The sequence below is a fragment of the Phyllopteryx taeniolatus genome, chromosome 1 (genome assembly GCF_024500385.1).
Source record: "Phyllopteryx taeniolatus isolate TA_2022b chromosome 1, UOR_Ptae_1.2, whole genome shotgun sequence".
NCBI classification, from domain to species: Eukaryota; Metazoa; Chordata; class Actinopteri; order Syngnathiformes; family Syngnathidae; genus Phyllopteryx; species Phyllopteryx taeniolatus.
This window is the reverse complement of record NC_084502.1, coordinates 34,294,554-34,306,743: the sequence shown is the minus strand read 5'-3', so window position 1 is coordinate 34,306,743 and position 12,190 is coordinate 34,294,554. Positions and strand designations below refer to the sequence as shown.

The 12,190-nt window shown below is 39.6% G+C and overlaps 1 protein-coding gene across 1 annotated transcript in view; it reads right to left on the bottom strand.

Annotated features, from left to right (window-relative positions):
• The window catches only part of syt6a (synaptotagmin VIa), a 125,807-nt gene extending 123,485 nt beyond the window's left edge, over positions 1-2,322 (bottom strand). Inside the window, exon 1 of the mRNA XM_061791012.1 lies at positions 2,119-2,322. Within this exon, the coding sequence (XP_061646996.1) occupies positions 2,119-2,275 (157 nt within the window). The 5' untranslated portion in view covers positions 2,276-2,322. The remainder of the gene's footprint in view (positions 1-2,118) is intronic.
• Between the last annotated feature and the right edge of the window lie 9,868 nt (positions 2,323-12,190).

Below are 12,190 nucleotides of genomic sequence, written 5' to 3'. Positions count from 1 at the left end.
ATAAATATAAGGATAGTAATGGGAATTTCAGGAAGAATAAAATATGAATTGAGTAGTTCACTGTAATAAATGTCTGAGGTTGAATCAGCCAATCATTGAAGAGACAAATTAGATAATTTTAAAACATTTTAAAACATTTTAAGAAAACTATAATGTCAGTGAAGCTCCACCAAGGCTCAATAATCGTTGAGAAATCATAATGGACACGTCAAGCGGTACTGTTCCACCCCAGTCCTCTGGGTGGTGGAAATGGGCATTACAGAGTTGGTGTCAACTGCCACACATTGGAATCTTTATTTATTTTATTTAGTTTTTTCAACCACAGCACCTGTTGGATCCAGTGTTTCACATCAACATTCCATTCCAATGGAAATGGACTGCAATTACTTCTGCACTAGCACACTCAAAAGGTTAAGTGTCAATTGGATTTTGAAGCTTTTGCCTGAATCTGACAAGTATTTCATTGAAAAAGGGGCATTAAGTCTTCAAATGTTTTCTCAAATGTTGTACACAAGTGCCTTTTATAGGGTTATAAAGATCCATCAATGCTCCTCAGATTCTAAACTTTACCATAATAAGCCTCTAAAGTGTCACTGGTGGTGTAGTGGTACACTTGCCTGACTTTGGTGCAGGCAGCGTGGGTTCGGTTCCTACTCAGTAGGCGGTAGGAATGTGAGTGCGAATGGTTGCCCGTGTCTATATGTGCCCTGCGACCGACTGGCGACCAGTTCAGGGTGTAGTCTGCCTTTCACCCGAAGTCCGCTGGGTTAGGCCCCACGACCCTGAACAGGAAAAGCGGTGTAGAGAACGGATGGATGGAAGCCTCTAAAGTCAGCTGTCATTTGAGACCTCAGAAGACCTCAAGACACCTACTTTCAGCAAGCAACAAGGGCTGTCCAGTATACTGGTGTGTTTTGATTTTTCTTTGGCTTTTTGGTGAAACTTTTTTTCCAAAATAAAGAGCAACCTCAACAAAAGTATAAAAGAAGAATGTCAGAAGAGATGAAAAAGAATATAAAATAGTAGTTACATCTATGTGAAGTAAGGTGACTCATCAAGCTGTAAGACTCCAGTGTCACCATACTTGTTATCATTTGCTATGAAAGTTAAGCTGGACCATTTCATTGTCGGCTGTTGGACAGTTTTGACAGAGGTTAACTTAGTTGTACAATTGTAAGACAGTTAAGCGTGGTACTTCATGTGCACATTTGCTGTATACATGGTCTGTACTGTTCATAATTTTTTTGTTAAAGCAATACGTGGAGCAGATTTTTACTATTCTTGCCCATGGTAAAAATAGTTTGCAAATTGAACAAATTTGAGCTTTTTATGTGTTCAAACTCAGAGGTTCCACTGTATATTAATAATTACATTCTAAATAGGATTATTTCACAGGTTTATGAGTGCACCAGCAACATTTAATGTGATAAACAGTAAAGATATAATACATTTTTCCATCCCTCCATCCATTCATTTTTTTATAGTGCTTATCCTCATTATAGGGTCTTGACTGAGCTGGAGCCTATCCCAGCTGGCTTTGGGCGAGAGGCGCTGTACACCCTGACTGGTCACCAGCCAATCAGAAGGGCGCGTATCGACAAACAACCATTCACACTCACATTCTCACCAATGAGCATTTTAGAATCTTCAATAAACCTACCATGGATCTTTTGAAATATGGGAAAAAGAAAACCAAGCCAGCACAAGGAGAACATGCAAAGGCAATCCGAACCCAAGTCCTCGTGACTGTGAGGTAGACATAAAAACCATTACCACACCGCGCTGCCCATAAGCTCTTCCAAGAAACTTAATACAAACTTTAGTATGTAACAGGTTCAAGATTGAGCGACATTTTTTCCAGTCGTTCAGTCAAGTGTGTCTTCTACACTGACACTGGCTTCTAAACAAACACTCAGAACCCAAGCAGAACAAACTGCAGCCACCTGCTCCAACAGCGTGCTGTTGTGCAGGCAAAGGTCGACAATAAGGGTCAACACTGACCATACAGAGGCATGCTGAAAAAAGAGCAAGAAACAAAACAAGCAAGAAATTCTCCAATCTGCCTCAGGCATACACAAACACACACATCATCATCATCAGGATCAAATTGCTCCTTACCTTGATCCGTATGCTTGGCGCCGTGGCCGGACAACAGGAAGAGGAACTCCTGACACGTGTCCTGCTCCAACAGCGTGCTGTTGTGCAGGCATAGGTCGACAATAAGGGTCACGGCTCTCTGACACACCATGTCATACTCCGCTCGCTCCGAACTCATGCTGCTCCCAGCTGCATCGTCAGTCGTGGAGTGCGCTCATCAGATGGCACCGACGTGTGCGCACGCATACAAACACACACACACGCACTCATACAAAAACGTCTACACAAACACACACGTACACACACACACACACACACACAGTAGCCTACGATGCAGAATATGAATGCAACTAGTAGTGTTTGTGTCTGCATGTGTATTTTCGGTTATTTTCAAACCGAGGCAAAATTACTCACCCTCTGTACTTAAGTAGAAGTACATATACTTGTGTGAAGACTGATAAAAGCTCTAAATACTGATTCCACTCCTTCACCTATGTTAAAGTTTAAAAAAAAGTACAGACTTAAAGTACAAAAGTAAAAAATGGAAAATAATTTTTAGTGTCAGTTATTTACAAAAAATATTTTGATAACAAATCATTAATGTCAGAACAATGTGTTCCCATAGTTTTGCTATTGTTTTGAACGAACTAACAAAAAATGATAAATTAGCCAGCAAATTCTTCAGATTAGACAGAATGTTTTAAACTTGTGGTTTCAAGGCTGGCTCAAGACACAACAGATTATTCTTGGAGCACACAACATCAAGCAATTCTCTTAAACAAGGCCATGGATGGGAAACATCTCTCTTCTCCATTATTGTCATTGTTGTTAATGCTCCTTGATTCACGTGCCACCTTGTCATACTTCAAGATCTCGATCGTGGTTGACTTTACCAATCTCTATTTACGTCTGTTTTACATTGTGTCATCATTCACGGCGGTTGAAAAAAAAGCAAGAAGTGTATTTTGACAAAATAATGAGTGGACAAAGTACAAATACAATATCTGTGGCTAAATAAAGGGAGTAAAAGTTGAAAAGTCATCAGAAAGAGAAATACTCAAGTCAAGTACGGATATCTGAAAAATCATCTTAAGAACAGCAACAAAATGCAGTACAGTATTTGTACTTTGTTCCATCCCACCACTGTGTGCAAATGTATCCAAGTGTAAGTGTGCCATACTATTCACTGTGTTTTCTGTGTGCGTACACAAAAACTAATTTGTTGACTTAATAAACCACATTCTCCCTGGTGACACAGCAAAGACTTGAATACAAACGCAAACCCCCACCATCCAACATCCAACGCTATCCCCACAGTCATTTTTGGCGCCCCTGCTTGTGTGATTTTGGCAAGGCGACCCACTTGATGCAAGTGTAGCATATAAACACAGTCTTAACGACCACTGGGCTTATTTTTCTCAGGTCGACAGTCACAACCTCTCCCTCAGGTCACAAGTCTCATAGGGTGGGTTTTCCCCTGAGGTAAAGAAGTAATGGTGAAGTCCTGAACACCAGTTCAGTGAAACACCCAATGGTTTACATAACATGATTATGATTATGATGGTGATTCAAGGCATTACAATCATCATGCGACAATATGTTGTTTTTTTCAACTCAACATGTCTTTAAGGTCCAACAAAAAACATGACAATCAGAATCATCAGAATCATCAGTATGACAACAGACTGTCAATTGACAGAGAACACTTTTGAGACATGAAGACATAAAAACAGTCACTGCGCAATAAAAGGTTGCCAGTAATGTGGTAATGCCAGTAAAAAAAATTGTACTTCTGAAAAGTTTGAATTACAATTTTTGGTGGCTTAATCAGCAATGCACCTTATTTACACATTTTTTCCTAAACCCAATCACATTCAAGTTTATTGTTCATAAGTGTAATTTTTTCCATGAACTCTTGAAATAAAATGTGCACACAATGAAGCATTTGGATTGTATACAGATCTGCTTGACTCAAGCAGACACCCTCATCATGCCTATAATGTAGCCTTCAAGTTAAAGGCAACCTGCCCATTGAAAAAAAGCAGTCAAGTCACAGACTCCTAAGATTTTGGACCTTGTTTTTGTTGTGGCACTGGCAGTATTTTCACTTCTGTGTTATTTCATGCTGTTTCCACACGGAGTTTTTGTTTTCTTGCTAGTCTGCCCTCCCTGAACGTGCAGTGTTTAGTTATAGACAGATAGGTTAAAGTTCTCCAAATCAGAGTCAAAGCTTTTTCGCTTCAAGGTGTTTATTTGTCATGTCATCACAAATGTTAATTCTTTTAACACAGCATGCCATGATCATTGATCTAACACACAATGGGAAGTTAACATGATTATTGCAGCAATTTTAAACCCTCAAACAACTGTTAGCATTAGCACAGCAGTAACAATTACACATAGAAAATGCAACAGTACTAACTGTCATAGATTCTCTCGGGCTTATAGAAACCATTAGAACTTCTGGAATTTAGCTTTAGCTTTCGTAACCAGTCCTTATGTGTTAGGCTAACAAGGTTCAGGTTTTTTTTTTAATTGAGTGGATGCATCTTATATAATAGTACACACAATACCATATATGTCAAACACAGGCCCGGGGGCCAAATTTGGCCCACGATGTAATTATATTTGGCCCGCAAGACCATATTAAATGTGTATTAGAGCTGGCGCAAGGGTATATAGCACATGCGCCACTAATATTACAAATACCAGAATGCTTTGCTAGTGTGTTGGCCCATCAGTCTACACCGACGAACGCCCCTTCCCTTTCTGTTGCAGGCATTAGCAACTATGCTACCAGTCTCCTCGAGCAAATTTACACTTCCCCTTCCCAAAAATGGCCGAATGAAAGATGGAAAACGGTTAACTTCCAAGACAGGTCGGAGGCAGATTATCTGTTCACTAACGTAAAACACAGACCTGGTTGTCGTGTGCGGAGCAACGTGGCTGTAACAAAGAAAATAACATAATCGAATTAATGGTTTTTTATTGAAGGATATTCAATTGGGTTGTTGTTTTGTTGTTGGCCTTTGAAAAAAGATTTCCTTCAAAAAGAAAGGTAGTTGGAGATAGATAAATAGAAGATCGAGAGACAGAAGAATTCATGTTATCTATTTAAATAAAAAACAACAAACAAATACCACTGATGTCTTTTATCACAAATTTCATTTCTCGTGTTGATAATATTAAAGTTTGTTTATTCCAGATTCAGTGTTTAAGCAAAATTTAAATTTGTTGTCAATGATAACCTTTAACACCACATTTCTGCAGAAACGGGAAACATGCACATCGCAGTGATTTTTCATAAATATTGAGTTTGGCCCAATTTTTTATTTTGGCCCACCGTGAATTTGAGTTTGACACCCCTGCTCTTTACAAAGCATTTTACATTATTGTTGGTACGTTTTTTTTTGTTTTTTTTTTACTCAAATGGAGATCAGGGGGATAACATTTACAGTATTTGTACAATTAAATTTTTTGAACAATATTACACAATATTACTGTTATGGAGTGAAACCAGCGTTTGAAATAGAGGGTGACATTTTTCGGGATTCCTGGGACACAACACGGATGGGAGTGAATTTCACTACCTATCATGGGATTGGGCAGTATCAGAAGCGAACATCACCGGGAGCGGCAACAAAAGTCCGGGTGGGAGCGCAAAACATGACAAGAAAGTCACTGTGAGTGGAAACCATGACAGGAGTAGAAACCATGTGTTTTGCGGGATTCTGTAAAATGTTGGCTCGGGTTTGGGAGGGAATGGCATCAATACCTATGGGAGGGGGTGGGACTGATGAAAAGTGGAAAAGTGTTCTGTGGTCCGATGAGTGCACATTTCAAATTGTTTTGGGAAATTGTGGATGTCGTGTCCTCCGGGCCAAAGAGGAAAAGAACCAACCGGACTGTTATAGACGCAAAGTTCAAAAACCAGTATCTGTGATGGTATGGGGCTTTGTTAGTGCCAATGGCATGGGTAAATTACACATCTGTGAAGGCACCAATAATGCTTAAAGGTACATACAGGTTTTGGAGAAACATATGCTGCCATCCAAGCAACGTCTTTTTCATGGACGACCCTGCTTATTTCAGGAAGACAATGCCAAACCACATTCTGCATGTGTTATAACAGCGTGGGTTCATAGTAAAAGAGTGCGTTAAATAGACTGGCCTGCCTGCAGTCCAGACCTGTCTCCCATTGAAAATGTATGGCGCATTATGAAACATAAAATACGACAACGGAGACCCCGGACTGATGAACAGCTGAAGCTGTACATCAAGCAAGAATGGGAAAGAATTCCACCTACAAAGCTTCAACAATTAGTGTCCTCAGTTCCCAAACGTTTATTGAATGTTGTTAAAAGAAAAGGTGATGTAACACAGTGGTAAACATGACCCTGTCCCAGCTTTTTTGGAACGTGTTGCAGCCATAAAATTCTAAGTTAATGATTATTTGCTAAAAACAATAACGTTTATCAGTTTGAACAATAAATATCTTGTCTTTGTAGTGTATTCAATTAAATATAGGTTGAACATGACTTGTAAATCATTGTATTTATGTTTAACACAACGTCCCAACTGCATTGGAATTGGGGTTGTATATTGTGTGTGTGTGTGTGTGTAGATATAGAGATATATTTATACTGTATATTGTACAAATAAATAATTTTGGGCAGCATGGTGAATAAGTGCTAATCTTTTTCTCCCCTATTTAAAAAAAAACATATGTTAGGTTCATTGAAGACTCAGTTTTCCATAGGTGTGAATGTGAGTGTAAATAGCTACCAATATAGAGTGTACCCCACCTCTTGCTCAAAGTCAGTTGGGATAGGTTCCAGCTCAGCTGTGATCCTAATGACAAAAAGAGCTGTAGAAAATGGATGGATGGGCCTATAGGTGATGCTGTGCTTTCATTTCATTGTGTTCACCAAAACAACAAAAAGTACTTTTCTTCATCCACTCATCCATCCATTCTTCGGTGGTGTCTGGTAAAAACAAAAAAATGTAGAGGCATGCATTGTATTGCAAACACATTACAATACTATTCAAATAATGTAATTCTAGCTTTTAACTACCGGTATTATTACAATATGTAAAGCTGTTAGGTGGGTGGGAAAGTTCATTATTATATTTGAATAGAATGTTAGAAGAGATGCAGATATTCCATATTCTCTGATATATCTGCTTCTATTATTTTGTATGTATGATAATACGACTCAATGTGGAACAAAAAAGATTGGAAAGTAGATTCATAATTGACTTGACGTTTTCATCCCATTCTGGTGAACTGTATTTGAACTCTCTTGCCCTTTTTTTGCTAATTATGTTCCAAACATATCCTTTAATCAAAGTAATTTAATAACCCATGGGACAAATTAAATCGAATAAAATCAGATTAGGTTAATCTTTACCAGCTTCTGGTTGACTCCAGTCTTTAACTGAATTAAAGCAGGGCCAAAAGATGACCCCGTCTACGTTTGTAGGGGACTGTGGGGGTTATTGTTCCAGGATAGATCATTAAGAGCTTATCTAAGTCTTTCCCTCATCCTCCTGTCTCCTTTAAAGGCTTGAACCAGGGTCTGCCGTGCTTCCTGTTCTTGACGATTGCATCAACTCCACGTGGGCGAACCTGATTAGCAGGCAAATAACAAATTGTTTCCAGCTGAGGCCTTTCAAAGGAGTTCATTACTCCTGCATCTGTTGCAGCTCGTACAGACTTCATTTGAGCTTGTAACTAAATACTACTACGAGCTAGCACCACAACTCAATAAGGCTGCCTATATATCATAGACCCAGGCTACCGGTGGTATGGTTTAACTGGCTCCCGGATGAACTGGCTCCCGATTCCAGCTGTGGGCATTGGGGCAACTTTGATCCACTAATCTTCTTCTTCCTATCTGAAGATTCGTCACTTTCTTCATACTGCAACTGTACATTGAATTTGTTTAACTGCATAAGTGTCCATGTTTACAATAAACCTGGGGATAAAATGGCTCGTTTGCTACTCCTGATCTGATGCTGAAATTGATCTTCGTAAAAAAAAAAAGGGAAAATATAACATAGCGGTACTCAAAACTGAAATGCAAATAAAAAGTAGGCCGCTGCGCATCTTATCCTCTAGGCCAGTGATTCCCAACCAGGGAGCCGCGGCACACTACTGTAGTGTGCTGTCAGAGATCAACTCGGTGGCAGTGGAAAATAATCCAATTTCACTACATTTTTGTGAAAATTATTACTAATTATTAATTAATCTATGACAGTGATGTAGAGACAGGCAGATCAATTAAACACTCTACCATTAAGTGGCAGAAGGTACAATTAACCTGTTTATCTACCTGTTGCCATTCATAAACGGAATAAGTCATTGCTTTTGTCCAATTAAACAGGCTAAGATTTTGCACTGAGTAGCGTTATTAGGATTGCCACATAGTTTCTAGGCAGGACACACCCTGTTCCAATATTAATGGTTCCAGGACATGCGCCGCTGCACTATGATTGTCTGTTGTATCCCTGTAGAACACACCCTACTGCTTCCAGACGGGAAAATAAGTATGTGACGTTAATGTGTTTCCCACTAACCCTAACTCACCCTAATCCGAAATGTAACCCATCCTAAACCACCTCAAACTTAGGCCTAAACCTAACCATAACAAACTTCTTAGTTTTTATTTCATACAAATGTGATTCATGTTTGGGATGGTCATCTCGTTACATATGCGTAGACTGCCCTTCTCCTGACTCAGGAGCCAATCATGTTGCAGTGGGGTGTGTCCTGCCTAGAAACTATGTGGGAATCCTTGTAACGCCACGAAGTCAATTTGTGAGTAAATTCAGACGAAATCATCATTATGTCAGTACAGTAGCAGTAGTACAGTTGCTTGGTGGTGTGCCATGAGATTTATTGAAAGTAAAGCGGGTGCCTTAACTGGATTCACAGCATGCCAAAATCAGTAGTGATGCACACAAGTACAGTATGCATATATGTAGATGAAATGGTGTAAGTACAAGAACTAGTGTTTTAAGTGTTATTTTAATCACGACATCTATTTGCCTAAGGCACAACAAAAGACAAGTAATAAAATACAGTAAAAATATATGTCATACCATAAACATGGTGTAAATATGGCACATACATATTTGAACATCAAATACTATATAAATATGGTCGATATGAGGAACTAGATCACTAGTGTCAAACTCAAGGCCCGGGGGCCAGATCCGGCCCGCCACATCATATTATGTGGCCCGCGGAGCAAATCATGTGCATCAACTCCTGTGATTCTTGCTCAAATCTGTACCAAAATGTTTTATTGTCATGTGTAATAAATAATGTTAAAATATTGTAAGCAATTTTTGTTACCAATCCCCCCTTTTTTCGTTTTTACAATAACTAAACAACCCAGTATCCTTGACTTCTGATTTCAGAATTGGTTATTCATCTATTTGTTGTGTATATGCAATAATATGAGGCGATTAACCATTTATATGGTTTCACAGTCGTAACAGCTCTCTGAGGGAAATCGTAACTACAACATGGCCTGCGACAAAAATTAGTTTGACACCCCTGAACTAGACCATTAAATCCCAGCCCCGCCTGTGTGGGGTTTTCATGTTCTCCCCGTGCCTGCGTGGGTTTTCTCTGGGCACTCCGGTTTCCTCCCACATCCCAAAAACATGCATGGTAGGTTGATTGAAGACTCTAAATTGCCCTTAGGTGTGAATGTGTGCGCGAATGGTTGTTTGTTTATATGTGCGCTGCGATTGGCTGATGACCAGTTCAAGGTGTACGCCGCCTCTCGCCCAAAGATTACTGGGATAGGCTCCAGCACGCCCGTGACCCTAGTGAGGATAAGCGGAACGGAAGATGAATGAACTAATGAATGGTTTAAGAGGTATATTAGGTACAGTGGGTACGGAAAGTTTTCAGACCCGCTTAAATTTTTCACTCTTTGTTATATTGCAGTCATTTGTTAAAATCATTTAAGTTAATTTTTTTCCTTATTAAATGTACACACAGCACCCCATATTGACAGAAAAAAAACGTAATTGTTGAAACTTTTGCTGATTTATTCAAAAAGAAAAACTGAAATACCACACAGCCATAAGTATTCAGACTCTTTGCTGTGACACTCATATATTTAACTCGGGTGCTGTCCATTTCTTCTGATCATCCTTGAGATGGTTCTGCAACTACATTGGAGTCCAGCTGTGTTTAATTATACTGATTGGACTTGATTAGGATAGCATGGTGGTGGCAGCATCATGCTGTCGGTGTGTTTTTCAGCTGCAGGGACAGAACGACTTGTTGCAATCAAAGAAAAGATGAATGCGGCCAAGTACAGGGGTATCCTGGATGAAAACCTTCTCCAGAGTGCTCAGAACATCAGACTGGGCTGAAGGTTCACCTTTAAAAAAGACAATCACCCTAAGCACACAGCTAAAATTGAAGGCGTGCCTTCAGAACAACTCTGTGACTGCTTTTGAATGGCCCAGGCAGAGCCATGACGTAAACCCAATTGAGGATCTCTGGAAAGACATGAAAATGGCTGTCCACCAACGTTCCCCATCCAACCTGACAGAACTGGAGAGGATCTGTAAGGAGGAATGGCAGATGATCCCCAAATCCAGGTGTGAAAAACTAATGGCTGTATTAGCGCAACAGGGTGCTTCTACTAAATACTGGGCAATACTTGTGTTTTTTTTTTTGTTTAATTTTGTAATATAAACCCCCCTCAAAAAAAAAACATAAATCAAGCAAAAAGTAAAAAGGGGTATGCTCACTCTCGTCTCGTCCCTGTGTTAATTAGGTTAAAACATTGATTAAACTGCTGAGATTCAACAGGCCTCTCCTCTTATCGTCTGATTTAATAATTCATGAAGCACGGTTAGCAGAACACAAAAACAGTCATTCGTAGAAGTGCTCAGCCAGCTCTAAATAATTGAAAGCTCTGCAGCTCCATGAGCATAGGAAGGGAAACTAGCTTCCGTATGCTAATGGCAAATTAATGAGCTTATAAAGACAACTGCTGAAAGAGCGTAACTGGATAGCCACACTAACTAATAACACGTTTAAGAGACGTCTCCCAGCTGCCATTTGGGATTCATCCTGGAGGAGGGACATAAGCATAGATGCTCAGGGATTTTGAAGCAGGTGCAGCCTTTCAACTAAGAGGTTGTTTTGATGTGCAAATCGACGTCGTGCAAGGCAAATCTTTGGACTGCAGATGTTGCCGGACAAAGGCTCGGTCACTCAAAGCTATGCTAATCCCTCCCTCTCTGCTTCGTTGTTGTCTCCCGAGGCCCAGAGCCATGCCCGGAGCGTCGCCATCTTTCTATTTTGATTCACCACTCAGCTTGTTAGTTCCAGTCTTCAGTTGCATATGCAAAGGTTTTGATGCAGCAATCGACAATCCAACAGATGAAACGCTGAAGAAAAAAATAGGTACAGGGGAAGAATGAAGAAGCAGGATTTACATGTGCTATCTATCTATCTATCTATCTATCTATCTATCTATCTATCTATCTATCTGGTGATTAGTCAGGACCAGCAAATCCTTCTCTTCTGGCCTAAACCGTATCAGAAGCTCTGACCTACATTTAAAACCTAAATTTAAAAAAAAATATTCCCTGAAATTGGATAAATTTATTGTCAACAGTCTATTTTCTTAATTTCATAGTGTTTTTCCTGGCTGCACAGCATAACTGCTGCAATCGTTAGCATTCACTAGCTTAATGCTAACGCCAAAAACAGGCTAATGAAAATTTGCCTTAAATTATTGTTATTGCAATCATTTTAAACCATCAAACAACTTTTACTTCATCATTAGCGCAGCAGTAACAAATACAAAATAGAACAGGGATAGGCAACTTGTTGTACACACTCGGAGTGGCCCTCGATTAATTAAAATGTTATTTTTTTCTTTGCAAGAACCATTGACAGTTCGTTTAAAGTGCATGAGGAGTTGTTTGCTCGGTGTCCTCCAAAAACAGCGACATATAACACTGTTAATTGCGTCGCAGAACGGGTATGGTGACGGGCAACATTCCTGCCCTATATAATGCACTGTATCATACAGGTGAGTCGTCCTTATTA